The sequence below is a fragment of the Monodelphis domestica genome, chromosome X, assembly GCF_027887165.1.
Source record: "Monodelphis domestica isolate mMonDom1 chromosome X, mMonDom1.pri, whole genome shotgun sequence".
NCBI lineage: Eukaryota > Metazoa > Chordata > Mammalia > Didelphimorphia > Didelphidae > Monodelphis > Monodelphis domestica.
The window spans coordinates 506050-533289 of NC_077235.1; the positions used below are offsets into that span (position 1 = coordinate 506050).

Sequence of the window (27240 nt, forward strand, 5' to 3'; positions counted from 1 at the left end):
TACCATTCACCTGTTTATTATAGAAACCCCTTCCTAGTGTTCCAGTGTTGATGCCAGCCAGAGGCTGGGAAAATCCATACTCCCCACCCCCTCCAAAGAAAAGAAAGGAGAGGATCTGGATCTGTCAGAGATGGGGAGACCTTCAGCCTCCTCTTCAGAAAACTGGAGATGTGGAACAAGCATGTGTAAAACACACTTGTCACTGCTCCCATTGGAATAATGGAAAGTCTTATCTTGGGTGGGAGGAAAGGAATGGCTCTGGGCCCTGGACTCTGCGTCCTTACGCTCTACCCCTCAGGGTAGGGGCTGAGGGGGGCTGAAAGCACAGGTCCCCCCAAGGTAGCTTCACGTGCCACCTCCACCGCCCAATATCTTCACAGTCAATATGCAAGGGACCTCTGGTGGCTGCTTGGCCTTCTTCCCCTGACATCCAGGATGAGGCCAAAAGAGGCTAAGATGCAGGAGAAGAGAGAAGTGTGAAGAGGACTGGAAGACTGAGTGCCAGCTTGCCTTGTCGAGAAATCCTCTATTCCCAAAGTCGAGAGCTACCCCCTGCCCCCAAACCAGTGGGGTGGAGCCTGGCACTTGCTAACATCTGAAGGCCTGATGTCAATGAAAGAAGGAAACAAGAGGAAAATGGGTTAGCTGAAATCCCAGTTCCTGTCCCGCCCCCCACCCCCTGCTGGTCTAGAACTCTAGCTCCCCTCCCCAACATGGGGCCAGCCCCACAGATCAATAGCCACAAAGTCTGAAGTTCTCTTCCTCAGAGCAGAGAGAAAAGCGAGGTAGGGGCCTTGCACAGCTCCCATCAAATGAGAAATGGGTATGGGGAGCAGTGGGTTGGGAGTAATGGGTGGCTGTGTTCAAATGGGACTGAGGAGGGTCAGAACAATGTTCCCAGGGTTCAGGACAAGGATGCCAAAGCAGCATCACTGGGTTCCATGCGGGGGGGGGGGGGGCCATTACAAATCCCGACTAGCAACCCCAGGGTGGATGTCAGACCAGTGTCTCCAGGGGTAGAAGGGTCAGACCAACGTCCCTGGGGTTCGAGGATCTGAGTCCAGGGGCCGATCTCCCTCCAATGCCAGGTCACTTAAATGGGAGCTCAGCTCTGGGGGGTACAGGAAGTCTGCGTAGTGTCTTTTGGGGGAGGGGGAAGGGAGAGGAGCAGAAAGATGGGAGAAAGAACAAGAAATGGGGGAGAGTCAGAGCCAGAGAGAAGGAGAAAAGAGAGAGACGTTAGCAAAAACAGAAGACAGCCAAGCAGAGAGCAGGGTTCATGGGCCCTACCTTGTGCCCCACTCCCCATGCCCTGCATGCCAAGTCCCTGCCCCACCCCCACCAGGGCACCCTCACTCAGTACCTGCCAGAGGCAGGAGGTGCTGTGAAGCTGAGGGAGTGAGGTAGGGCTGCCGCTGCCGCCACCGAAGGCAAAGCCACTCCAGCATAGCCCAGGTACGGCTCAGGGCCAGCCTCATGGCCATGGGCAGTATGCAGTAGGAGGCCTTGGGGAGAACTAGAGTGATGCAAGGAGAATGGGGAGGGATGCAAGGCCTGGCCCTCTGGAAAGAAGCCCCGGGCTGAGGGGTGAAGACCCGTCATAGCACCCCCTCCTGTTGAGCCCACATTTCGAATATACCAGTCCCGGAGGCCTTCCAGGGCCAGGGCCTTGTGACCACCACGGAGATCAGCCTGGTCTGGCTGACTATGGTAACGGGTTGGCCCAGGGCCTGCCCAGAAGGATCCAGGCAGTGGGCCCCCATCATCAGATTTGGTACGGCTGGTTAGCCCACGCCCAGGGCCTCCATGGGGTGCCAGATCCTTGGCTCGAAGGAGGGGGCTGCCAATGCCACCTCCGCCATTCCCGTGAAGTGCTGAGGGAGCTGGAGGAAAGACAACAAAGAGACCATCCCTGTGGGAAAGGTGGCTTGGGCCCTCAGTCCAGCATTGTCCACCTCGAGCCAAGTAGTAATCCAGTAGCAGGTCACTATAGGCTGGCAAGGGCCTCCCTCGGGGAGCTGGTGGGGCAGCTGAGCTAGGTCGGGCAGCCCGGGGAAGATCTGGAGGCCCAGCTGTTCGAGAAGAGAAAGCCAAGGGTGGCATTGGAGCTGGTCGTTCAAAAATACTTTCGTTGCTTTGGCACGGTGGGGATGCTGGGGGCCCTTCTGGGGGTAGGCGAGCACACGCGAAGCCAGAGATCCCAGTGCTTCGATCAACCAGCAGGGCCTCAGAACTGTTGCTTCGCCGGGTTCGGCCAGAGAGCAGGAAGGCCCTCTCCCAGGGGCCATCCGTGTGTGGAAAGCCCATCTGTGAGTCCTGGCTGCCAGACCATTGTCGGGAGTGAAGGCCCTCCAGCCTGGGACAGGAGAGAGGGGAGAGCCCAGTAAGGTAGCCAGGTAGGAAGAACTCAGAGGGATCTGTGTGCAAGCCCTGCCTCTTGCCTGATCTCTTCCCTTCTAGAGATCTGGAGTAGGCACCTTCTCTCCCTGGAGCCTCAGCCTCCCCTCTCTATAAAACAAAGGCTTTGGATTGGACAATGTGTAAGCCCCACTGACCTCTGACTCCAAGCAGGGAAATCTGCTCAGAATGATGTTTTTTAAATGCATAAAATAAAATGTGAGATTATGAAGGAAATCCATTCTGTTGAAGATGTCTATTTTTCCTATCCAAGTTCAGATGCTGCCTGCCTTGCTCCCCCTCCCCACAGCCCCTAGGTTTCCCTAAGCTGTGTCCCTCCTATTTAGGGGTACAGGGTTCTTCTCATCTGGAATGGGCAGAAGAGATACTTTACCTACAGAGCTGGGCTGCAGGGCCCCGAGCCAGGACAGGTGTGGCAGGAACACTTCTGCCTTCGAAGCTGGATATGCTCCTGGGAAGAGTCCTTGTGGGGCTGTCAATGGGGACCAATCAGAGGAATGAGGGCACTACTTGGTAGTTTCCCTTGCCCTCAGGCACCCAGTGGGGCCAGGAACCAAGGAGTGGGTGGGTCACCTGGTAGGGCTGGCCACAGAGTTGCGGCGACTCTTTGGGTCTCCATAGAGCTCCACCACTGGTGGAGGGGGTGTTGCCTTCCAGGCTGGTCGACGCTCAGGGCTGCCTCCTGCTGACACCGATACTCGCAACTGGTCCCTGGCTTTTGGGAGTGAAGGCCTCTCACTATGGGAATCCTCTGAGGGCAAGGGGAGAAAAAGAGGGGCAATTTTGGTGGGGCAGGTAGGTTCTCAGCTTCTGGTTCTCCCAGCCCTCCTCCATGCATCACACTCACCATTCTCATGGCTGGCGGACTCTGAGAGGGAGCTGCTCTCTGAGCGGGAAGCATCATCTGGGGGAAGAAAGCAGGAGCTGATCTTTCTGGAGCCAGCAGCCCCCTAGACCCACACTGCCCTGGCCCAGCTTCTTGTCTCCACTGGAGGGTTCTTCTGCCCATCCTTGGCCAACCTCTGTTGATCTCCATTGGTTAGTTCAGGCAGAGGTGCCCTGCTCACCTTGGCTAAGCTGGGCCACTCGGGTCCTGAGCCCAGGAAGGCTGGGACCTCCGTGGCCCGGTGGAGGCTGGGTCTGGCCAGGAAGCAGGGTGAGCGGAAGGCCCAGATGAGCCCGGCTGGCCCTCAGCTGCTCTTCCAGGTCCAGAAGTCTCTGTGACGCATCTGCCTGTACTTGCCGCCGGCGCCGCTGCTGCTCCAAACTCAACTCTGGGGCCAGTGCTAGCCGTCTGGCAGCTGTGGCAATCTGCCTCTGAACCGATACTTCTCTCTCGAGTGACTCCAGTGCTAGCACCTGCTGGGTCCCCAGAAGGGGAAGATGGGGCTTAGTGCTCCCCAACCCCCTGCTCTTGGCATTCTTTGGGCTGTGGATTTTTACCCACCCCCTCACGTTCTGGTCCTTCTTCCAATGCCCCCTCCCCAGGGACCTAAGACACTTACCCCAGAGGGGCAGAGTCCCCAGGGTGGCAGGGGGACAGGGGCAGCCCTGCGCCGGATGGGATGAGGCTGCTCCCCAGGCTCCAGGGGGTACTCAGCCGGCAGCCGGCCTGTCAGCTCCTGGGGTAGGGGAGGAGGTTAGCCCAGGCTCCCCTCCTGGCCTGCCGTCCATCCCAAGCACCAGGACCCCTTCCTTCCCCTTCACCCACCGCTTCTAGCAGGCAGACCCTTCGGAGTTCTCGAAGCTTCAATGTGAGGGTCTCCTGCAGTCCTCGATGCCGTTCCAGCAGCACCCGCAGCCTCTCCACCTTCGCTGGGGGAGTCTCTTCCAGGGGCAGTGCTGCTCAGTGGAACAAGGAAGAGCGGGCCTCACCCCTGAAATCCCAGCCCCCTCCCTGCCAGCCACACAGGGGCACCTCTGGAACTCTTACCTGGGCAATTGTAGCTCGGGGAGCTGATGAGCTGCCCTCTGACCTCCATCCTAAGGGAGCAGAGAGGCAAAGTACACGGGCTGAGCCCTGAGTGGGCAGCAGGGAGCGCCTCCTTTCCTTCAGCTGTCATTCTCCCGAGGTGCCCTGGGGCCCAGCCCCCCCACCTTGGAGTGAGGAGCAGGAGCCCTGGGCCCAGCCAGCCCTGTTCCGGAGGAGAGCCCAGGCTCGCTCGCTCGCTCCCCGGTTCCGGTGGGTTTCCTGCCCAGCCCAGCCCAGCCCCTACCTTGCCGATCGCTGGCTCGCTCGGGGGCTCCCTTCCTAGGTGGGGGCCTGGGCGGCGGCAGGAAGCCCGGGAGCCTCTTCTCCAGGAGCTCCTCTGGCCCAGGCTGCTAACCTGCTAGTCGACTGGCTGCCCGGCTGGTCAGACGGGGGAGAGAGGGAGGGGGAGGAGGGAAGAGGCGGAGGAGCAGGAGGAGGAGGAGGAGGAGGAGGAGGAGGAGGCAGCGACGGCCTTCACCTTTCAACCGCTCCGCTCCCACCTGGCCGGAGACACTGGGGAAGGGGAAGGGGAAGGCTGAGGGCGGGGCCGGCCACCGGATGAAGCCGCGCCACCACCACCCCCACCCCACCCCCCTGCCCCAGGAGCGGCCACCACAGGGCCGCCAGGTTGGGGCTGGGCCTTGGATTCCGGGAATTCCTGGGCCCGGGCCCGGCCCCTGCTCAGGGAGGAGGGATGGCAAACAGGCAGGCAGGAGGAAGGGCGAGGTGGCCGTACCGAGCCAGCCGCCGTCTCCCTGCCAGCCGCACTCACCACCGCGACGGCCCCGAGGACACCAGCTGGAGGGCCGGGGGGGGGGGGGGGGGCAGGAGGGGGCGGGGGGCGCTAGGGCTCGTCCCTCTGTGGCGCGCCCCCGGCCGCCCGCGCCCCCGCGCTGCTCGCTCGGCTGCCGCCTGCCTTTGGCTGGGCTGCGCGCGCGCGCGCGCGCGCGGCCGCCCCAGCGCGTTCCGAATGGCGCGGGGTTGCTGGGCCTAGAAGGCAGGGGAGGGGGCGCTCTGGGGCCATCCGCTTGGTCGGTGGAGTGAGGGAGCTGCCTTGACAGGAGCCTGCCACCAGAATGGGCCTGGCCCTGGTTTGTCCCCCAGACCCTGCAGCAGGCTGAGGAAAGAGAAGGGAGGGGTCCCAGAAGTAGAAGGTTCAGCCCCCCCCCCCAGGCCTGGGGGAAACAAAGGCCAGCCCCACTCCCAGTTCCTTTGCTTTGGTCCCAGGGAACTGATTGAAGATACACCCCCCCCACACACACACACCCATCATCCCAGGCTCTTTGGGACCCCATTTGGGGTTTTCTTGGGAAAGACCCTGGAGAGATTTGCAGCTGTCTTTTCCAGATGGGGAAACTGAGGCAAACAGGGAAGAGTGACTTGCCCAGGGTCACACAGGTTGCAGTGTCTGAGGCTGGATTCAAGGTCAAGTCTTCTTGACTCCAGGCCCAGTGTCCACTGCCATCAGCCGAAGAAGAGGCCGGGAGGCCCTATTGACTGCCACCCACAGGGTATCCATAGGCAGAGAAACCTTTGACCACCATGTCCCTTCGGACCTTGATGGAGCTGAAGAGCAGTACGGTAGAGCTCCCAGAGAAATGGATCCAGAATGACTCTCCTTGTCAGTCAACCATTGATTTCCTGACTGTACTGGAATCTGGTTCAGCCTAGGCTTGGGAAATGAAGCTTTGACACTTCTGACCTAGAGTCTGGCTAGAGAGAGGCAGCAAAGTGGCTTTGTGAGTAGGAGTCAGGAAGATCTGTGTTCAAATCCAGCCTTCGACACTTACTAGCTGCATGACCCTGGGTAAATCACTTTACCTCTGTTTGTCTTAATCCCTTGGAGAAGGAAATGACAAACCATCACCATATCTTTGCCAAGAAAAGTCCATATGGAGGCACGACCCAATGGCAGCACCAGTTGAGTCACTAGCCAGTGCACTTTTCAGCTTCTTGAAGCTGCTCCTTCCTCCGGCAGCCATGTTTCGGTATCCATCCGCACCTCCTCCGAATCATTGTCATTTTCAGTTGCACCTGACTTTGGGACCCCTGTGTGGGGTTTTCTTGGCCAAGATACCACAGCGGCTTTGCCATTTCCTTCTCTGGCTCATTTGACAGAAGAGGGAACTGAGACAAAGAGGGTGAAGTGATTTACCAGGGTCATGGATTGGAACTTGGGTGGCACAAACCACAGCTCCTCTGGACATGAATTCTATCTGGCCACCCTAGTCCGAGTTAGTGTTTTCCCTTTGACCTAGCTGTTGGGATTTCTCTAGGACATTGGTGGGATTGTTTGCTTTATCAGGGGCTAATCCCTTTGCCCTCTGGCTCTCAAGCATCTTGGCAGTTCTCAAATTTCTGGAAATCGGATGCCAAAGTATCCAGGCAGCTGCCCAGAGATTTCTCTGAAGGTGCTGGACTTTTTTTTGGACTTTGTCCCCAGGTGTTTTCCTGTTTTCTCCCTCTCTTTGATCCCTTCTAATTTTCAGGGAGTTGGTACAGTCTGGTACCCTTTATGCCAAGCAGCTGCTTTCTTTTGCCATCTCTCTCTTCTCACTTTGAATGTCATAGTTGAGTACTTTCGTTGCATTTCTTCCAAACATTTTGGAAGTCTTTTTAAACAGTTGGTTCCCACATATGTTCCGCACATTCTAGTTGAACTTGTGTCCAAGCTGGGTTTTTCTCTGCGGCTTTGCTTGAAGACCTCTGGGCATCATTGTCCTCTTCCATGTTGGTGTCTTAAGAGCGTCCTTCCCGCAATAGCTCTTTGTTCTTCCCAGCCCATTTTCTGACTTGGAGGGTTGGGAGGGAAGAGGTGGCCATATCTTGGGCCCTTCTGCTTTCTTGAGGGGGTACTGAGTACTGGGTTCTTCCAGGATCTCTGGGGCAGCTGCAAACTTGTTCCTGTTTGGAGTTCCAGAAGACTGCTGCTGGAAAACTGGGCTGGTTCAGAGTGATCAAACTGCCCTGGTTATTTGACTGCAGATTGCAGAATAAGCTGGAGGCAGGAACCAAGGCCCCTTGTCTCTACTTATGTCCCAGGGTCTAAGCGGATCATCACAGCATAGGGTTCCTGCTTGCTTTACCCTAGGAAAAAAAAATCGGCACAGGTCCCCTCTGTCTTGGATCTGTAGTGTATAAATGGAGATTTTGAGCCTTTGGACTTTATCCCCTGGGAGTCCCTTATATTTCCCAAAATTCCATTTTCCGGTGGTGTGATTGTATTTAAGTGGCTGTAACTCCTCCCTCTTCCTCTCTTGGACCTGCCACTGGGCTGAAGTTAGGCAGTTCTTTTTGTTTTAGTAATAAATAAGACTTTATAAAATATAATATTTAGTTATTGATTATTAATTTAAAAACCCACAGTAGCCTGGAACATGGCAGTGAGTGAGAGAGCTGCCAATTGCCTGCACAGGGTAAGGCCTCGCTCTCCCATCTTCTTGGCCTAGTGCATAGTCTTGACCTTCTTTCAGTCTCAAAACTAGAATGTTCTCAATGGCTGCTTCTACCTAGACCCCTGTCCCCAGACCTTTGTGTCTTCTGATGCCAGTCTGGGCTAGAGAAGCAACTCACTGTGACTTCTTTGATTTCCCAGACAGGACTTGGTCTCCTCGTGCATTTTCCAGATCTTTGTGGAGGAGCAAGAAGGGAGGGTTTGGCTGTACTTCAGCCATTTTGTCTCTTCCCCTGCTTAGCGTTTGTCAGTTCTGTAAAGGGCCTTGAGTCAGTGCAACAAGACAGCACCTTCCAGGCTCTTTTCCAAGGGGTCTTTCATTCTGGTAGCTCCAGAACATTCTCTACTCCTTGGGAGATATAGTGGCGGGAATCCCATGGGCCAATGACCATGCCACCCTAGGCACATAGGGAAATGTCTGCTCACCAAAGGCCTTTTCCATTCTGTGGCAAACATAGTCCTGGCCCAGGAGCAATGCCCAATGGGGAGGGGGGTCTTGCAGATTCTCCTCTTCAGGTACTACCATTGTACCAACTGAATCAAGTCCCAGAAGAGAAGCCCCCTGAGAAATCTGGCCTTGCCTGTCTGTCCTTTGGAGAAGAATCCAGGGTGTGAGGACTATTGCCGCCCAAATGTCCACCTGTGTTTGACTAGATACAGGAGAGAGTTTTTCTCATGTGCTGATGGACCCGTTGGGGCCCAACATTTAGAACCTGGTGGGATCCCTCCTTGGGTCAGAGAATACAGGCACAGACAGTTCCCGCCTCATTCTCACAGATGGGATTTGGTTTTTTTGGAGCTCCCAACCCTCTCCCTCTCTTTAGCCATGTCCGACAAGCAATAAGATAGCTAGCCATTATGCATGTGAGTCATGCAAGATATTTCCCTGTTAGCAATGAAATGGAAAACTCCTGAAGCCTGTTTTCACCCTGGATGACTAAGGCATTGCTACTATGTGATGAGGAAAAATCTTTTGGGTGGCTGAGGAATGGGAAGAACCAGTGACTCAAGCAGGAGGTGCTGAGCCTGAACTGAATATCTGTCTGGTAGCCTCTCTGATCTTTCGGGCTCTCATTTGCCTTCCGAGTTCTGTTCTGAGAGGAGGACTCCTTCAGCCAACTGCCATGTGTCCATGAGCAGACAACAGCCGTTTCCTTTGTCTTTATTCTCTCTGAATGTTAGATTAAAATAGCTATTGGTGGGTTCCCAGGTAACTGGGGCTCAGTAGGTCCATCAGAGATACCACCAACTGGAGTTTATAAAATGGCCCACCACAGTAGTAACAGCTAGGCTCAAATATGGAAAGAATCATGGACCAGCCAAATGGTACACTGGATAGGCACTGGAGTCTGGAGGGCCTGGGTTCAAATGTGACCTCAGACACTTTCTAGCTGCATGACCCCTGGCAGGTCACTTAATCTCGTTTGCCTAGCCCTTGGCCTTCTGTCTTAGAGTCCTTACTAAGACGATAGTCAGGCTTTCATTTAGAAAAAGACAAGGAAAAAAAAACAAAAGACAAGCTCTCCAGGATTGCAGCCTCCTGTGATGAAAATAAGGGGGCTATGTGGAATCCAGAAGGGCCCAAAGGAGAGCTCCACCTAAGGTGAATTTCCTGAGGACCGGGGAATGACAGTGTTACAAGTTACAACTCCAGGGGGCAGCCAGGTGGCTCTGTGGGTAAGTGAATCAGGCCCAGAAGACTGGAGGTCCTGAGTTCAAATATGGCCCTCAGACACTTCCTAGCTGGATGACCCTGGGTAAGTCCCTTAACCCCCATTGCCTAGCCACAGCATTGATTCTAAGATGGAAGGTAAGTGAGGGTTTAAAAAGAAAGTTACAACTCCAGACTTAGTCCTTCAGACCCTGAAGAGAATAGCTGTCTTTGTGCTCTGGGGACCCAATTTGCCATCAAGAGTGTTAGTTGGAGGACTGAATCCATAGGGGGTGCCACATGTATATACATGCCTATATTATACCCCTCCGTCAGTCCTTTCAGGCCTGTCTTGTCTTTTTCTCACTCCATGGGATCAGATTTCCTTGGCAAAGATACTAGCCTACTTTGCCAGGTCCTTCTCCAGCTCATTTGACAGATGTGGAAACTGAGGCCAACATGGTGAAGTGACTTGCCCAGGGTCACCCAGCTGGGAAGCACCTGAGGCCAGATCAAACTCAAGAAAATGGGTCTTCCTGGAAAGGGAGCTCCAGGTGGGCAGGCTCTGCTTTCATCAAGCCTGGCCCTTGGAAGGTACTCCAGAAATGTTGATTGATCCATAAACCATACATCCAGTTGGATGATGGATTAAGTCCAGGCTTGCACAGGGTGAAAGGAAAGGGCTATCTTTGATGGGTACTGTGGCCCATGGCGTATGGGGGTGTTGTGGGACATGTCACCATGTCCCAAAGACTCCAATGAATCTTTTTAAAAGTAGAGAAATGTATTGAGTGAATGGGTGGGAGGTGAAGTCTGCCTCCCTGGGGAGAAGGGGGGCCAGGCTTTTTCTACCTGAAAGGAACAGGGTCTCTGTGACTTGGAAAGAAAGGTGGGGAGAGGGCCAAACAAGGGGGATTAGGTGACAGTGAGGTGCCTTGGAGTCCCAGGCAGAAACACGGATATAGTATAGGTCCTGATCAGCAAGGTGGGCGAGCTGCCCCCTATCCCGAGCTGCCTAGGGATGTTTGAGGTGCCAACAGAAGGTATCCACTCCTCTGTGCTCAGACCCCTATCATAAAACTAGGGCATTTAAAGCAAGAGGTAGAGAATCCTTTGTTCATTCAGCCAGCTCTTTGGTTGTACCAAGGCTGACTTTCTTCAGCCAGCACTGCAGGAGTGCCAGACTGGGAAATTCCTTTCATCCTCTAGAAATCTGGGATATCCAGGGGACCCTGTGCCCTCCTATCAGGTGGGCTTCACCCTGGGCAGACTGCTTTCCTATACTCTAGGTTCAAGGTCTGCACAGCACTTTATGGAACCCTGGGTGCCAATTACTATCCTCATTTTGCAGATGAGGAAACAGAGGCACTCAGGCATAGTTTGCCCAAGGTCAAAGCCAAGATCTGAACTGGGATTTTCATGACTCTGAGTCCCGTATTTTTCCCACTGGGCCAGAGTAAAAGATGGCAGGCAGGCGGACCGAGCAGAGTGCTGTTCAGATCACCCACAAAGCGTTAGGAGATGGCTAGGATGTTTCCGGCCCTGTAGGCATGGCTCCCGGAAGCCCAGGAATGGTAGAGTTTACAGTCTCAGTTTATAGTCGAGGTGGCACAGCCCCAAGGGAAGAGGGGGAGACCTGAAGCCTAGGGCCCAGGCCACGCCACGTCCCTGAATTTGGGGAGGCGAGCCGTCGTAAGCTAACACACTGGATGGACGGGAGTGGGTAGGGTTAAAGGTAGGATCGCCAGCAAGTAGACAGGATAGGAAACGGGGCGAGTCACGAGGGCGTAGGAGTGGGTGGGTGGGGTGACGAGTGGAGAAAAGAAGCTCCGCGACCTTCTCGCGATATCACGCAGGAGCAAGCACGCGCCGAAGACTCGGGGTTACGAGCCTGAAGTCCTAACTGCGCATGTAAATTTAGACCTCTGGGGGACGGAGAATGGGAGGAGGAAATGAGCGGGGCAGGGTCGGGGTCTGGGTGCTGCTCACTTGCACTATGTAACCTCCAAGGAGATTACGTAGCCCCGCCTCCGGTCATGGGGCGGGGACTTGGACTGGCTCCACCCCTAACTCACTCACGAGGGAGGGTCTTTCACGTAGCCCCTCCCCTATATTACATCACTGGTTAGGGGCGGAGCCTTCGGGCAGTAGGTAGGGGGGCTGCCTGGCCTAGACCCGCCTCCGGGAACCTGGGGCCAAGAAGGGGCGGGCCTGATTCAGTGACCCCTGGCTTCCGGGGTGGAGGCCCGCTCTCCCCACCCCGTTTTCTTTGCATGCGATGATTGGCTCCGGAGCCGGCCTGCGCCGTGGCTCGTCACTTCCAGAGGCGTTGAGCCGCAGCGGAGGGGCGGAGTGGGCTGGAGATGAGTCAGAGCCCAGCCCGGGGGGCTGACGCCGGTGCCCGGAGGAGGCCCGAGGCTGCCTCCTCCCCCTTCCCCAGGCCGTGTCCGGCTCGCCTGGGCTCCCGGCCGGTGGGCTGATGTCGAAGGCGGTCAACTGGCCGTGAGGGACTGAAGGATCCCGCGGCTGCTGGCGCCCATGTCAGCGTCCTCGTCCATGTCGGTGCCCATGTCGGTGTCTGGGGCAGAGCAGGGCCGGGACTCTGCTGAGCCCGCTACCGCTGGGCCTGGAGCGCGGGGGACCCCTGCAGTCTTTGTGCTTCTAGAAGAGCGGAGACCCGGAGGGCCCTCGGGAATTGGCGGCGACGGCGACGGCGGCGGCGGCGGCAGTAGCAGCAGCTCGGGCTCGCTGCTCAGGTTCGAGGGGGCCCAAGGCTGGGGGCTCCAGCGCCCCGTGTAACTTTGGGAGAGAGGGAGGGGCGGGGCGGGCGGCCCCATCCTCCGAGCGGTGGGGGGTGGGGTGGCATGCACACACCGGATCTTCTGGGCTCCTCTTCGCCTCCGAAGCCTAAACAGGCCCTTGGACTTGGGAAGGCAGACGGCTTTCTCTGGACAAAGGCAGTGGCTTAAGCAGGTCCCCACGCACTGCAAACCTTCCTGGGCAAACTGCTTTCCTACACTTGCTGGCGGCCAGGGATCAAAATCACTCTGGCCACCCCCCTCCCCCTCCGGAGTTTGGAGTGTGCCCCCCCCCCCCAGGAAACTCCTCCAGGAAATGGACCTGTGGGAGGGAGAGTGCTGAGTTGGCTCCCTTAGTATCCCCCTCTGCCCCACTACTGGAAGAGAAGGCTTTTTATCTGTCCCAACCTCCCACTTCCCAAGCTGCCTTTCAGGGTTTCTAGTGTCTCACCATCATCCTTATTTGGCTTACCTACCCCCCCTCCCCTCCAATTTCTCTCTTGTATGGTTCCATACTGAAGTAGAGCAGCTTGGCTCCGGTCTCCAGCACATTTCTTTAGTTCTTGAACCCTCTTTGCCATTTCCTTAGTAACTCAATGGACCCTCTGCCCCATCATTTCTTTATTAATATTTGGTTAGCCCTCTTTGCCTCCATTCCCAACTCCAGCATCTCCACCCCCCACCCATGAAATCTTGGTCAGAATTCCCCTCCTTTAAGTGCCCCTGACTCTTTCTGCCATTCTGGCTCTCAGGACTTCACTCTCTGAGTGCCTGTGAACAAGTCACTTCACTACTCCAGGCCTCCTTCCTCTTGGGAAAATTAGAAAGCTGATCTTGCTTACTCCTAAGGTCCCTCTGGCTGGAATTCTCATGATTTCTCAACCGTTTTCCAGTGCCTGAACTTTTACTCCCTTCTGCTTTTCCCTGTTCCAAAGTCCTTCTCAGTTCCCAGAAGCCTGACTCTCTTCCTGACTCCTCGGTCAATAAACATTAAGTGCCTACTGTGTGCCAGGCACTGTACTACACCATGGGGATACAGAGGCAAAAGACAGGCCCTGCCCTCAAGGAACTCACAGTCTTACAGGGGAAATGACATTTGGACAATTAACCTCTTCCTGACCCCTTACCAAACCCCTTGAACACCACAGAGCAGGAAGAACATTGAAGCACAGATCTTCTTCTTGTCAAACTCTGGACCCCTGGGCCCAGAAGGCCTCAGGGATTTCACCAGAAGGCTGGGTGTAAACCTCATCCCCATGACCAAGGGCCTATCCCTGTGTATCTGTGAGAACCAGAAGCATGATGGGGGGGGGGGGGGGAGGGGGGGTTAGATGGAGATCTAATGATGCCTCCCCTCCCTCCAATATCCACCTGTTCTCATAGCCTGAACTCTCTGCTGCCCGAGTCTGGGATTGTGGCCGACATCGAGTTGGAGAACGCCTTGTCTCTGACCCCAGAGAGCTTCTATGAGCTGAAGAGTCAGCCCCTTCAATCCAGGTACCAAGGGGCCCACTCCTCATGCTATGTGATTTCTGACCTATCCCTCCTATTCCCAATGCCAGGGCCCCTGTTCCCTGACTTTGGGCCACCAGGGGTCCAGCCTCCACCTCTTCTGTCTGTCCCTCCTGGGGCACAGAAAAAGAATGTGCTGAGTCATCTGTGTTCTGGGGATGATTGGGAAATCTCTGTCCCTCTCGTCCCTGTTTCTTTCTTGTTGCCCAACTCCATGGGGAGTCCTAAATCTGCCTGTCTACCACCCCTTTGGTCTTCTTGTTTCCTTTATAGCCTCCCTTCACAGGCAGCGCCAGCAGCCTCCTCTCAGCCTCCAGCCTCATCATCTTTAGTTATGTCTTCACGAATCCTCCTCCGACAGCAGCTAATGAGGGCTCAAGCACAAGAACAAGAACAGAGGGAGCGCCGGGAGCGGGCAGCCTCTGGCCCTTTTCCTAGTGGGCCAGCCCCACCAGCATCTCCAGCCATTTCTGTGGTCCTTGGGGCTGGCCCTGGTGGCTCTCCGGGTGCAGTAGGCCTTACCCGGCCAGCCTCTGCTCAGGTGCCAGTGGAGGTACTCAAGGTGAGCCCACCTTTGGGCTGCCTTAGTTTCCTCCTCTATGCAGGGAGGAGGAGGAGGAGGAGGAGGAGGAGGAGGAGGAAGGGTTAGGCCTGGGATTCTTTCTGAGATCAATTGCAGGGGGGCATCTGTGAGCCTAGACAAGAAAAGTCTCCACCTTTCTTTGTACTGACTTTCCAACTGAAATTGAGCATTTCCTTCCCCTATTCTATCTGAGAAGGGGGCCAGGAGACCAAAGAGGGCTTAAGGACCCCTGGCCTAGATGGTCTTTAAGGGCCTTTCCAGTTTGGACACACTGTAGAGTGTGAGCCTTTCCTGGCAGAAAGAACAATGAAATAGAGGAGGCAGAAGACCTGCATTGCAAACCTACCCCTGGCATTTACTAGCTTTCTAAAGAACACTGAGCTTCAGTTCTCAACTGGAAGGTGAAGAGATGAGAGAGGAGGTGATGGCTGAAGTCTCTTCCAAGGTTAAATATCTAATCCTGTGAAGGCAGAGACAACGAATGTGGGCTAGGCTCAAAGAGGGGACTCTAATATTCTGATTGTTCCCTACGCCCTCCCTCCTACTGTCCCAGGTCCAGACCCACCTGGAGAACCCCACTCGCTACCACCTTCAGCAGGCTCGGCGACAGCAGGTTAAACAGTACCTGTCAACTACACTTGGCCCCAAGCTTGCTTCTCAGGCCCTTACACCACCACCGCTGCCACCGCCACCGCCTGCAGAGGGCACTTCAGCAGAGAGGTCCCAGCCAGCTGCCGGAAGTGCCCCCAATAGTCCCATGGCCCTGCTCAATATAGGCTCCAGTTCAGAAAAGGAGGTGAGCCCCCCTGGTGACCCTGGGCCCAGTACCTTGCTCAAGTCATCCCTTCTCCTGCCACTCTGCTTTCCTCTCTGCTTCTTAGATTGATGATGTGATTGATGAGATCATCAGTTTGGAGTCCAGTTACAATGATGAGATGCTTGGCTACCTGCCTGGAGGCCCTGGGGGACTTCAGCTCCCAAGCACAGTGAGCCTGAAGATGTGTCCAGGATGTGGGTGGGGAGGAGGGCTAGAGTGATATTTGCCTCGAGCAAAGGCCCCTACTTGTGGGGATAAGGAAGATTAAAATGACAGACAAGGGGAGTCATAGTGTATCTCCTTTGAACACCATTCCTCTTCCCCCTCAGGTGGAGACTGGATGTGAGATGCCCCCTCCTTCCCTCCCCCAGAGACTGGGGACCCTTATAATTTGGATTCCCACATTCCCTTTATGGGGATCCCTTATGAAGATGGAAAGACTAGGACATTGGGAAGTTTTGTCAAGGAGTTGTGGGGGCAGATAGAGGGTAAACTTGGTTGGGGGGGAGAGCTGGTAAGTCTCAACCCTACACCCCCCCCCCAAAAAAAAAGCTACCTGTTTCTGGGAACCTGCTGGATGTATACAGTGGCCCTAGTGCTGTGACCCCAGCTGTCCCTGTCAGCAATTCCTGCCCTGCTGAGCTGACCAGTATCAAGCAAGAGATCTCTGGTGAGCCTTTGTCCTTCTCCAGTGCTTTATATTCATGTACTCCAGAATCCATGACCCAAGTAGTGGGGAGAGGGGAGGAATTCAAGGACTGGGATACAGGGGAGCATCTGAAACATCTAATGGAAAATAGAATTGGGGGGCTGTTGGGGAGGTCAGTGTTTGTGGGTGAGCATTAGGGCAAGTAGTAGTTATGTGTGTATGGGGAGGGGGGGCTCCCTTCCTTGACTTTGTTCCTCTTCATCCCTTCTCTGCAGAGAACGAGGCAAAGGCCTTACTGAAGGAGCGGCAGAAGAAGGACAATCATAACCTTAGTGAGCCTTGGGGGAGACTGGGGCTAGGGACTCATTAGAGGGCTGGCTCTGATAGCCCTGACAGACCACATGGCTCTAATTTTTAACCCTTTTCCCAGTTGAGCGGCGGAGACGGTTTAATATCAATGACCGGATCAAGGAGCTGGGCACCCTGATCCCCAAGTCCAATGACCCGTGAGTTCTTCTGGGGACAGAAATGGCTCTGAAATCTTGGCTCCTTGGGCTTGGGGAAAGATTTTCTCCCTTTAATACAGGATATGTGCCCTAACGCAAGGCCCTAAGCCTCCCTGGGCCAATAGTTTTTCTCCATTCATGAAATGAATGCTGGGACCTGATAATATCTACTCATTTCAGAGGAGAAAACAAGGGTGCTGAAAACAGGAAAATTGGAGGCAAGATCTGGGTTTGAATCATGACTGCTACTTATTACTTTCAGCATGTTCTTCCCTCTTTTTTTTTTTAAATAAAAGAGGGTTTCATTAGCCAGTGTTTGACATTCCAGCTCTGCCTAATCTCCTGCTATCAGTTTTGTTGCTGTTGAATAATTTTCAGTCCTGTCTGACTCTTCGTGACCTCTTTTGGAGTTTTCTCCATAGACACACAGTAGTGGTTTGCCATTGTCTTCTTTAGCCCATTTTCCAAAGGAGGAAACTAGGCAAATTGAGTGCAGTGACTTGTCCAGGGTCTCACTGCTATTAAGTGCCTGAACTCAGGTCTTCCTGACTCTGCTTGGCTACCTAGCTGTCCCATCAATACCAGCCTTCCTATTGATCCCCCCAGAGCCTAGGAGCTGGGAGAGTAGAATGTTTTCAAAGACTTGGGCACTGGTCCTTTGACTCCTTGTTTGATGGTCTAGGGAAATCCGATTGAACAAGGGAACCATCCTCAAGGCCTCAGTGGACTATATCCGAAAACTGCAGAAGGAGCAGCAGAGAGCCAAGGACTTAGAGAACCGCCAGCGGGTGCTGGAGCAAGCCAACCGAAGCCTGCAGCTTCGAGTCCAGGTGGGGCTGCCTGCTTCCCTTCCCTTCCCTTCCCTTCCCTTCCCTTCCCTTCCTCACCAGAGGTGGGTGGAGGTTGGGGTGAACCTGGCTTTGGAAGATGGGAGAAAACAAAACCTTCTAGAATTCAGGATGGGGTGGGGGGAGGAGAAGAGGAGGGTCATGATTACAAGAGGAAGTTGGCACAGGAAGAACATGGGAGATTTTGTTTTTGTTTTTTAAAACTGAGATGGGAGTTTTGATAGTGCTTCTGATACAAGGTTTGTGATCATGGATGATCACATGACCTGTCTCAGCGAGTGGAGATAATTGTAGCCTCTATCATGAGGGTGGTCAGGAGCCTATCTGGAAGAGGGGGTGGCAGTTTCTGAGTTTGAGAGTGATGGTGCCTTCTAGCTTTCTGCCCCTTCCAGGAACTGGAACTCCAAGCACAGATCCACGGCCTGCCCTTGTCCCCTGCCCCCAAGGCCGATCCATCTGAATGCAGCGGTCCACCCCCACTACCCCCACCTCCTGAAGCCCTCCTGGATCTGCACTTTCCTGGGGACCCCTTGGGGGAGTTGGGCGAAGATCCCTTCCAGCTGGGCTTGGAGGACATTCTGATGGAGGAGGAGGAGGCAGCGGCGGCGGGTGCGCTGGGCCCGAGTCCAGGTGGTGGGCTGTCCCCGCTGCGGGCCGCCACCGACCCCTTGCTCTCCTCAGTCTCTCCGGCCCAGTCGAAAGGAAGCAGCAGCCGCAGGAGCAGTTTCAGTATGGAGGAGGAGTCCTGATGAAGCCCCGCCTCCCGGGAGTCCCCTGGCGCCGACGCAGAAATTCCCAACTCCCCCTTAACACTTCACTCCGCACTTCCCACTCCCCTTGGCGAGATAGGGGGCGAGCCTTGGAATGAAGGCGGGCTGCCTCCTGTCGGCCCCTCTCCTCTCCTAGGACCCGCAGGAGCCCCATGTTAACTCTGGGGGGGTTGCCGACCGGGACGGGGGCAGCAGGGTGGGTAACGACCCGCGGGTTCTACTTCTCTTGGCAGACAATAAAACATGGCTAAACTTTGTTAAAACGTTGTGAAGTCGGTCCGTCCTTTTCGAGGGAGAAGGGGGAGGGAGAAGGCGCCCCGCTTCGCTTAGTACCGGGAGACGGGCAGCATTGACAGGTTGGTAGGCCTGGCACAGGGCGGCCCCGGCCTCGCTCCTTCCGGTCTTTAAAACTCCAGGCCTAAGGCCGCGCAAGCAAGACTTCCGGCGTAAGGAGCCGTCGGCCTTCCCAGCAAGCTCTTCTCCTGTCGGACGCCACCAAAAGCCGAGTGACGGGGGGGGGGGGGGGGGGGAGGTGAGAGAGGAAGAGACTCAGGACTTCAACGTCTTGGCCCGTCCCTCCGCGCAACGCCCTTCCCTCTGTAACCCTCTGCCATTGGTAGCGGCCCACCTTCCGGGAGTCGTTGCCCAGCTGAGACGGCTGCGCCTGCGCACACGGCGCCGGAGGCGGCGGCCGGGGGCTGGAACATGGCGCAGGCTCTTTCCGAGGAGGAGTTTCAACGGATGCAGGTGGCTGGAGGCGAGGCGCAGAGGCTTGGGAAGAGCTGGGTATCGGCTGGTACCGGCCGGGAGGAAGAGGGCGGGGAGTGCCTACGAATTTTACGGGAGGAGCCCGTAAGGGGCTCGGGGGTGGGGTGGGGGTGGGGTGGTATCTAATGCTTCGAGAGGGATCGTTCTGGGGGCGGGGCCAGCGTGCTCCAGCGAATAAAGGTCCAATGGCGGTCGGGGGTGGGTGGGCTCAGTAGGGCTCTGAATGGAAGGGCGGCCAATAGTCGTTCAAGGAAAGAACTAAGAGGTGGGGTTCCCAGTAAGAGTCTGTGGAGGACACCGAGGACGGGATGACCAATTGAGATGCCGGGAGGGCTGTGGAGGGACTTGGCACCCATGGGACCGGAAGAGACTACGGAGTGGTGCCAAAGAGTGGCTCCGTTCCGTTCTGGAAAAAGCTACCCCCCACCCCCCGTGGCTGTGTGACTGGCCGTCTCTTCTGCACCAGCAGATGGGCACGGGGAGGAGGTGGTGGGGAGGAGGTGGTAGTGACGGGTGGCAGAGAAGTCCGGGGCCGGTGTAAAAGGTCAGACCCGGAAGGGAGTGGGCAGACGGTACTGAGGAAAATGGGGGACCCTTGTCACGCCTCAGGCCCAATTACTGGAGCTTCGGACTCAGAACTACCAGCTGTCAGATGAGCTGCGGAAAAATGGCGTTGGTGAGGCTTCGGGGAAGAAGGGGGCAGGGTGAGGGGGACAGACCCCTGTATCGAGGCCTAATCCAGGGGATCGGCCATGCAGTGTCTGAGGTTCCCCGGGGTGGGACTGTGGAGTGCAGTCAGCCTCCAGCATTCAAGCCCCGGACAAACGGCCCCTCCTTGTTTTCTCCGTCTTCAGAGCTCACTTCCCTCCGGCAGAGAGTTGTGTTCCTGGATAAGGAGTTGGCCCGAGCCCAGAAGGTGGTCAGGATAGCCTCAGCCTCCCTCACCATCCTCAGTGGTCTTCATGCTGTTCCACCTCTCGATCTCAAGTTGTTCCCCTCCCCCAGTCTCTCAGTTTCTATTTCAAGTTATTCTCTCTTACAGTAGTTTTTCCCCTCAGCCTCCCCATCTCCCTCCTCTGTCCTCTACTCTCCAGTTTCTCCTTCAATCTCCCGCCCCCCAGGTTTTTGCTTGTTTTCCATTCTCTTAGGCTCCTTCTCACCCCCATTCTTGTTCCATAGTGATTTCTCTTGTGACCAATTCTTCTCTTTCTCTTTCTTTTGTCTTCCAGGCCCTGAGCAAGAGCAAGAAAGCCCAGGTGAGGAGGGCTTGAAGGGCTAAGAACTGGGCAGCCAGGGGCACTGGTTAGACAGAGGCAATTTCAGAGCATACATTTTATCAGCTCTCACCTGGAGGAGAAAACTGGGTCCTCTGACTTACTGTGCTGTTGGACCAGGTTATAGTCTCCCTGGGATCCCAGTCTCTCCCATCAGCGAAATATAAGAGGATGAGGAAGGAGGTTTGGACAGGATGAATCTCTAAACATTCTTCTGGGTTTGAGATTCCGGGATTCCAGGAAGCCCAAGTGCTCCATCAGTGCCCCGCCCCCTTTTTAAACCCTTACCTTCCTTCCGTCTTAGAATCAAGTAGTAAGGGCTAGGCAAGGGGGTCAAGTGACCCCCTTGTTTGAGGACAGATTTGAACCCAGGACCTCCCATCTCTAGGCCTGGCTCTCAATCCACTGAGATATCCAGCTGCACCCCCCCCCCACCCCCCCCCCAGTCCCTCTTAATAGTCAACTAAATAGAGTGAAACAAAAACCCAGGAATGTGTTTTGGGAAGAACAGACGTGGGGTGGGGGGTGGCAAGGCAAAGGGCCTGGTAGGTGTCAGTGCCAACAGTGCCCCCAGAAAGGATCTCAGAGAGGGTTGTCTGTGCATGTGTGTATCTTTCTTTGCCTCTATCCTTCTCATCCCTTGATATTGATTGTCCTTTTACATGTTTCATATCTACATGTGTTCTGTCTGCTCCTTCCTATGCATGCATATATGTGCACATCTCTGCATGTTCCAGGAAGTGGAAGGCCTGCTAAATGAGAACCAGATGCTTCAGGGGAAACTTCATAGCCAGGAAGATGACTTCCGGCTGCAGAACAGCACTCTTCTTCAAGAGCTCAGCAAGGTCTGGGATCCTGGGGCTAGGACACTGAGGGGCCTGGATGGGGCTTTGCAGGCAAAACTGCCAGGCCTACCCTCTCCTCTGCCTGCTTCATGGGGTTGACAAGGAAAGACCTGAAAGGGCCACTTTCTCCTTCAGCTTTGTGCCCAGATTGAGCAGTTGGAACAAGAGAATCAACAACTTAAGGAAGGCTCCCTGGGCCCAGGGCCTCCAAACACAGCCAGCAGCCCAGTGGATGGGGAGCTTCTGCGCCTGCAGGCAGAGAACACAGCCCTCCAGAGGAATGTTACAGGTAGGAGGAACCTGGAGTCCTGCTGGGTGGTGAAATGAAGAGCCAAGCTCCCCTGAGGAGGTAGCAGGGGCTTAACTCCCCACTTCTGCTCAGCCCTACAGGAACGCTATGAGAAAGAGCAGACTAGTCCCCCACCTCAGCCAGAAACTGCTGGAGAGGATGAGTCAAAGGGCTGTGGGGACCCTCCAGGGGGCCCAGTAGCCCCATCCCTGTTGGCAGAGACTGAACTGAAGTGGGAGGTGGAAAAGGAGGAGAAGAGACTACTTCGAGAGCGTCTACAGGGGCTTGAGGTAAACCTTGGGCCTAGGGGTGGGGAAGGGGCCAAAGAGTTCCTTTTGTAGCCATGAGTAGGAGCTCCCAGTCTTGAGGGGGTCAGGTCACCAGAGTTGGCATATGTCTACAGAGCTCGAAGCAGGCCGAGACAGCAAAGCTACAGGAGGAGGTAGCCAAGGTGGGACTTTGCCCGGCACCTTGATGGCAGGAGGCCAGAGCTGGTGTCCAACAACAACCACCACCCCCACACTGCGTGCCCTTCTCCCACCCCCACCTCCCATTCCCCCCAGTTCCCTGGCACTTTATCTTCTCCTTCCTTGCCCATGGCACCAAACCATTTAGGCCCTATTGCTGTGTCACCTGCCCCTGGTTCCTTTTGGCTCTGGTGAGTTCTTATCTTCTCCTCCCCAAATTCCAGCTGATCTATTGTTGCATATGGGTCCTTTCCATACCAGAGCTTGGGCTCTAGGGCTTTCAGGGGGAGCCCCTCCTTGTTCCTAGTCCTGGCCCAGGCTTCTGTCACTTCCGACTTCCCCAGGCCCTCATGTAGGCTTCATTCTATCCTGAGGCCAGGGGCCCGGCACCCATGGCCTTTCTGTTCCACAGCTGTCGGAGAAGCTTAAGAAGAAACAGGAGAGGTACATGGGGACCTCTTGAGAGCTGGGGCTTCAGGGAGGGACCCCAGGAGAGGGGTCAGAAGCTGCCCAGCCCTTTTCCCTCTCTTTTTTTTAGCTTCTTACGCCTGCAGACAGAGAAGGAGGCTTTATACAATGACAGCAGGTATGGGACTGTGCCTGGCTGGGAAGACCTAAGGGAGCCAGAAAACCAGGCTTTTAGCTGATCCCCACCTGATCTCTCTCTCTCCACAGGAACAAAATAGAAGAACTCCGTCAGCACCAAGAAGCAGATCTCAAAGCACAGCTCTTGCGAACTCAGAAGCTGCAGCAGGAACTTCAGGCTGCCAACCAGGTCACTCATGGTTTGAGGAGAAGTGGAGAAGGAAGGAGGCAGAGAGCCTTGAGATCTGACTTTGCTTTTCCCTCTCCTGTCCAGAGCCTCGCCGAGCTGAGAGAACAATGTCAGACTGAGCGCCAGGACCATGCCAGTGCCCTGCGGACCCTACAGGACCAGGTATGGTGAAACAGTGTGGGTCTCTCCATTGGTGAAAATCTGAATCTATCAGCCACGCACCCAGGGGAGGGGAGGGGTGGGGGGAGGGGAGGGAATGGTCCAGTATTTGTGTCTCTTTTTCTCTTTCTCCTCTCTTCTGTGGATCCCTCTGTGTTTTCTCCCCTACCTTGGCACTCCTGGGGCTCCAGGCAGCCTGCCAGAGTGCAGACTCTCAAGAGCAGGTACAGGCACTTTTGGCAGAGAATGATGCCCTGCGGACCAACCTGGCTGCCCTGGAGCAGGTATTGGGGCTGGGGCGCCCTCCCTCTCCATGTGGCTCTGCCTCTGGCTTTTGGCATCTTCCCTTTTGTGTGTGCGAGAAATCTCCCTCTTCCCCCTTGCTCTCCTTGTTCTTTTTCTTGGTATCCATGGGATGGCCCACTTAGGCCCCTTTGCCTCCCTGGGCCCCCTCAGATCCAGACAGCCAAGACCCAGGAGCTGTGTGTCTTGCGGGAGCAGACTGCTGGCCTGGTCACTGAGCTGCAGCAGCGCCAGGCAGAGTTTGAGGCCCTGGCAGGCCAGAGAGATGACCTTAGCTCCCAGCTCCAAGTGAGTGATTTCTGCTCCCTGCCCTCTCCTCCCTAGTTCTAGGGACAGTATTTAGGGTTCTAATTGGTTTGGATCCTTAATACTCTTCAGGAATCACAGCGGGCAAACGAACGGATTCTGGAACAGCTTCAAGTTCTAGGGCAGGAGAAAGAGCACACCAGTCGGGAACTGGAGGAGGCCCGGAAGGTGAATGGGAACCTCAGGAAGGGTGGGTTCTTGAGGGGCACAGACCTTGGAGGTGGGGCTGGTAATTTTCTGGAATATTATTGGAGGGAATCTTAGTGATTCTAGGAAAAATCTGAGGGTCTGACAATAATTTATGGGTTTTTTGGCTTTGATGCTGGTTTTTCAGAGACTCTGGGGTCTTGGTAGGTTTGGGACACTTTGGAGGCAATCCCAGGGACTTGGGGCATCCACAGACCTTTTAGGATATTCCAACTTAAGGGAATGTCTGGGTTTTCTGGCTTTCAAAAAAGGGAAGTTGGTGGGTTCTGCAGGCTAGAAGCATGAGGTTTAAATGCCAGACCTGGTAACCTCATTAATAAAAGAATGGTCAGGGCAGCTAGGTGGTGGCACAGTGGAGAGATGCCAGGCTTCGAGTCAGCTTTGGCCTCAGAGACTTCCTAGTTGTGTGACCCTAGGCAAGTCACTTAAGCTCACTTGGCTAGCCCTTGCTTTTCTGCCTTAAGAGCTGAACCTAAAGCAGAAGGCAAAATGGGAAGAACAGTGGCCACAAAGGGGCAGCGGCAAAACCCAGTTGAACCAGACTCACTGGGCTTCCTTTTTTGACTAGGCAGAGTTTGGTCTGTCTGAGCAGCTCCCAAAGCCTCTTGAGCTCTTCTGATGGGAAAGGTGAAGAGATAGGAGGGGCAGGCCAAGAGGGGAGGAAAGTTGGCTGCATTTGGGGAGCCAGTCTCACTAAGGGCCATGAGGAGAAGCTGGGCTCCCAGGACAGAAGGGAGTAGGGGGGCCTTGGGAGCCCAGCCCAGGCCAGCTGTGTCTTAAAGAGTGCTGAAAAGAGGAAGGCCCTCCTGGATGAGGTGGCAGCTGAGGCGCTACAGGAGAAGTCAAGGCACAAGGAAGAGCTGGGTTCAGCCAGGCTGCAGGCGGAAAAAGATGTGCTGGCAGTGAGGGCCCGCTATGAGCGGGAGCTCCGGCAGCTTCACGATGGCCGGCGGCGGCAAGAGGAGGAGCTCCGGGCCCAGATCCGCGAAGAGAAGGTGACATGGGCTTCCCTCCCATCATCAAGGAGAGCTGTAATTGTCTTCTACTTAGGGTGGACACGAAGAGATCCTTTAGCAGAGGAGGGAGGGAGAGGGGGAAAGTATTTTAACTGGGGGATGTCGAGGGCAAAGGCCCACTATAGAGTGTGCAGAAAGGGAGCTGGAATAAAGATGGAGTACGTGGTGTCTGACTTGCAACAGCCTCTCAATGTCAACTGGAAGTGTTCACATTTGACCCTGGGGACGCCACTGGAGTTCATTGAGGCAGGGAGTTCAAGAGATTGCTCTGGTGGCAGAATGGAGGAGAGATTGGAGAGAGGGGTTGGACACGGATGTGAGGGAAGGGAGCAAGTTGGGAGGAATGGAATGGAATACTCCATTTGGGATCCTTTGTGCTGGTGCCCTGTGTGTGGTGGATCGTGTACTGATGTTACCCAGGACTCTTGTCCCATCAGGCTCGGACTCGGGAGCTGGAGAGTTTACAGCAGATGGTGGAGGAGTTGCGGGCCCAGTTGCAGTCTATGGAGGGAGCCAAGGGCTGGTTTGAGCGGCGGCTGAAGGAGGCAGAGGTGGGGGTGCCCCTCCCCCCAGTCTCATTTCTCAGGTCCCAACAGCCCAGGTTCTGGATACTCAGAACTTCCCTCTCCGCATGTAGGAGGCCCTGGAGGAACAGCATCAAGGGCATGAGGAGAACCTTCGAGCCGAGGAAGAGCGCCACAAGGCTGAGCTACAGGTGAGTCAGGGGCCCCAGGTGAGGTGGGTGATGGAACCTGGTCCAGTCCAGCCCGTTGGACTCACAGCTCTGGCTGTCCTTAGCGCATGGAGGAGGAGGTGCAGGCAGTAGAGGGCCAGCTGCGGGAGGCTGAGGCCCTCCGTGCTGGGCACCTGGACACCATCGCTCAACTACAGCAGGAGGTGAAGGATGTTGCTGATGGGCAGCGCATTCTGGAGAAGAAGGGGAGTGCCTCGGTGAGCAGGCTGCCTAGCCCGTGACCCCCAACCCCAGCGCCCCAGGGTCCACACTGGCCCCTGTCCTCTGAGCACCTTCCCCTTGTGTCTCTTTCCAAAGCTTAAGGACCTGAAACGGCAGCTGCAGCTAGAGCGTAAGCGTGCCGACAAGCTGCAGGAGCGACTGCAGGAGCTGCTGACCAATAGCAAGAACCGTTCTGGTGAGAGGCAGGGGGGTGTCGTGGGGTGGGGTGGGGTGGGGGGGAGGGGAGGGAGACATTGATGGGCCGGGCCCCTGAGAGGGACTGTCTCTGCTTGTCTCCTGGCTGTCAGTGGTCATGGCCTTTTGTTTTGCTGGGGCTGGCTGGGGGCAGCTTGCTGGCTTCTGAACTTTTTCCTGAGAACAGCAGCAGGCTTCTGTTTCTCCTTGGGGAGGTGTCAGTCAGCCTCTGTCTCCTGGGGGCTGAGGCCTTCTCCCTCCTTTCTGCAGGCTTTGAGGAGCTGGTCCTGTCAGAGATGAGTTCACCTAGCCGGGCACAAACTGGTGACAGCAGCAGCATCTCCTCCTTCAGCTACCGGGAGATCCTTCGGGAGAAGGAGGGCTCAGCTGCCCCTGCTCGGGTAGAGCGAGTTTGCTTCCATTCCCTCGAGCCCTGGGAAGGAGGGAGAGTGGCCTTTGGGCCCCTTGTGTGGCCTTAGAAAGTTGGGGCAACAGATTTCGGGGCTGGGTGATGGCTAGGCCCAGGGTCTGATGGGGAAAGGTGGAGGAAGCATTGCAGCCCAAGGTCTCATGACCCTCCCTCTCTAGTCCTCCTCAGGGAGCCCCCCAGGCCCAGCGAGGCCTGCAGAGCTGTCAGATGAAGAGGTGGCTGAGCTCTTCGAGCGGCTGGCAGAGACCCAGCAAGAGAAGTGGATGCTAGAGGAGAAGGTGCCTGCCTGCCTTGGGCCTTCCAGGGGAGAGGGGCAGTGGGTGTGGGCTAGGCTCGGGAATACACTGGGGACTCTGGGCCTTAACAGGTAAAACATCTGGAGGTGAGCAGCGCCTCCATGGCGGAGGACCTGTGCCGGAAGAGTGCCATCATTGAAACTTATGTCATGGACAGCCGCATTGGTCAGCCCAGCTTCCCCGCCCCCGCCCCACCCCTGCATGTGCCCCCCACCTCCACTGGCCTGACAAGAGAAGACCCATTCTCAGGCCTTCCCTGCCCCGCTTGCAGATGTGTCGGGTCCTTCGGGCCACACCGACAGAAGCGGCCTGGGCAGCGTCCTGCGGGATCTGGTGAAGCCTGGGGATGAGAACCTCCGCGAGATGAACAAGAAGCTTCAGAACATGCTGGAAGAGCAGCTCACCAAGAACCTGCACCTGCATAAGGTGTGCAGGGCAAGCAAAGCTTGGCTTGCCACCCTGGGGGGGTTAGGGGGCAAAGGCCTACCTTGACGCTGGCCCTCTCCCCGCAGGACATGGAAGTTCTCTCCCAGGAAATCGTCAGGCTCAGCAAAGAGTGTGTGGGGGGGGCGGAAGCTGCCCCCTCGGTGTCTGGAGAGGCTAGCTGAGGACGTGGTGCAGCCCAGCCGGCTGGGCCAGCCTGGGCAGGGGTGTGGGCAGGCGGCCAGGTGTGCGCCCCCAGCCCGCATCTGTCCCTGTGCATGACTTCACCACCCATCTCTATTTATGTCTCCAGGCCCGCTGGGGCCATGGCACTGGGGGGGCGGGGCGGGGCGGGGGCGGGGGCGGGGGGGGGGCAGCCCGGATGTGCGGTGCCTGTGTGCTCTGTCAGGGTCTGCCAGAGTGCAGCCCTTCTGGAACCCTGAAACAATGATGTCCTACCTTCCTCTGTGCCTGCCGGTGTCTCTGCAGTGTCTTTATTGGGGGGGAGGGGGAGGGTCGCCATCCTGGCTTCCGGGGGCTGCCGCCGCTGCCGG

General features: G+C 56.0%; 3 protein-coding genes across 15 annotated transcripts; 2 read left to right on the forward strand and 1 right to left on the reverse strand.

Moving 5' to 3' along the window:
* Positions 1 to 5259, reverse strand: CCDC120 (coiled-coil domain containing 120). Of its 5 annotated transcripts, none has more exons than XM_056809097.1 (11): positions 5127 to 5259; positions 4635 to 4903; positions 4352 to 4401; positions 4130 to 4260; positions 3924 to 4040; positions 3486 to 3777; positions 3266 to 3322; positions 2992 to 3169; positions 2792 to 2890; positions 1364 to 2356; positions 1 to 603 (listed from the first exon to the last, which is right to left on the reverse strand). In XM_056809097.1, the coding sequence occupies exons 3-11, from the start codon at positions 4398 to 4400 to the stop codon at positions 546 to 548; spliced, it is 1974 nt and encodes a 657-aa protein (XP_056665075.1). In that variant the 5' UTR covers position 4401; positions 4635 to 4903; positions 5127 to 5259; the 3' UTR covers positions 1 to 545. The 5 variants fall into 5 exon arrangements, with proteins under 5 accessions (XP_056665075.1, XP_056665073.1, XP_056665074.1 ...); XM_056809095.1 differs by having other exon boundaries at positions 1 to 1140; XM_056809096.1 differs by having other exon boundaries at positions 3486 to 3780; positions 5127 to 5210.
* Positions 5260 to 11657: 6398 nt separating this feature from the next.
* On the forward strand, positions 11658 to 18241 carry TFE3 (transcription factor binding to IGHM enhancer 3). Of its 2 annotated transcripts, none has more exons than XM_016426538.2 (10): positions 11658 to 12251; positions 13677 to 13790; positions 14079 to 14367; positions 14942 to 15184; positions 15270 to 15374; positions 15758 to 15875; positions 16130 to 16186; positions 16285 to 16360; positions 17043 to 17190; positions 17584 to 18241. In XM_016426538.2, exons 1-10 carry the CDS (start codon positions 12034 to 12036, stop codon positions 17788 to 17790), a joined length of 1575 nt encoding a protein of 524 aa, XP_016282024.1. In that variant the 5' UTR covers positions 11658 to 12033; the 3' UTR covers positions 17791 to 18241. The 2 variants fall into 2 exon arrangements, with proteins under 2 accessions (XP_016282024.1, XP_007507764.1); XM_007507702.3 differs by having other exon boundaries at positions 11661 to 12251; positions 17601 to 18241.
* A 241-nt stretch (positions 18242 to 18482) lies between these two features.
* On the forward strand, positions 18483 to 27156 carry GRIPAP1 (GRIP1 associated protein 1). Of its 8 annotated transcripts, none has more exons than XM_001372113.5 (25): positions 18483 to 18725; positions 19356 to 19422; positions 19601 to 19662; positions 19976 to 20002; positions 20758 to 20865; positions 21001 to 21154; positions 21248 to 21444; positions 21558 to 21605; positions 22034 to 22065; positions 22160 to 22207; positions 22297 to 22396; positions 22481 to 22558; positions 22747 to 22839; positions 23012 to 23146; positions 23237 to 23332; positions 24154 to 24366; positions 24825 to 24938; positions 25025 to 25102; positions 25186 to 25338; positions 25439 to 25538; positions 25808 to 25938; positions 26126 to 26245; positions 26335 to 26428; positions 26535 to 26689; positions 26776 to 27156. In XM_001372113.5, the coding sequence occupies exons 1-25, from the start codon at positions 18684 to 18686 to the stop codon at positions 26869 to 26871; spliced, it is 2541 nt and encodes an 846-aa protein (XP_001372150.2). In that variant the 5' UTR covers positions 18483 to 18683; the 3' UTR covers positions 26872 to 27156. The 8 variants fall into 8 exon arrangements, with proteins under 8 accessions (XP_001372150.2, XP_007507762.1, XP_056665068.1 ...); XM_016426532.2 differs by having other exon boundaries at positions 18661 to 18764; XM_007507700.3 differs by lacking the exon at positions 22747 to 22839 and having other exon boundaries at positions 18576 to 18725.
* Positions 27157 to 27240: the final 84 nt, after the last annotated feature.

Bases quoted from the DNA above. Each gene is read 5' to 3' on its own strand.
- CCDC120 (XM_056809094.1), bottom strand. From the start codon at position 4,400: ATGGAGGTCAGAGGGCAGCTCATCAGCTCCCCGAGCTACAATTGCCCA. The intron at 4,041-4,129 runs GTGGGTGAAGGG...CCCCTACCCCAG, and splicing joins GGGTCTGCCTGCTAGAAGCG to GAGCTGACAGGCCGGCTGCC. The intron at 3,781-3,923 runs GTAAGTGTCTTA...CTGGGGACCCAG, and splicing joins GGGGACTCTGCCCCTCTGGG to CAGGTGCTAGCACTGGAGTC.
- TFE3 (XM_007507702.3), top strand. From the start codon at position 12,034: ATGTCAGCGTCCTCGTCCATGTCGGTGCCCATGTCGGTGTCTGGGGCA. The intron at 14,368-14,941 runs GTGAGCCCACCT...CTACTGTCCCAG, and splicing joins TGCCAGTGGAGGTACTCAAG to GTCCAGACCCACCTGGAGAA. The intron at 16,187-16,284 runs GTGAGCCTTGGG...CCCTTTTCCCAG, and splicing joins GAAGGACAATCATAACCTTA to TTGAGCGGCGGAGACGGTTT.
- GRIPAP1 (XM_016426532.2), top strand. From the start codon at position 18,684: ATGGCGCAGGCTCTTTCCGAGGAGGAGTTTCAACGGATGCAGGTGGCT. The intron at 19,423-19,600 runs GTGAGGCTTCGG...CTCCGTCTTCAG, and splicing joins GCTGCGGAAAAATGGCGTTG to AGCTCACTTCCCTCCGGCAG. The intron at 23,333-24,153 runs GTGAATGGGAAC...TGTGTCTTAAAG, and splicing joins AACTGGAGGAGGCCCGGAAG to AGTGCTGAAAAGAGGAAGGC.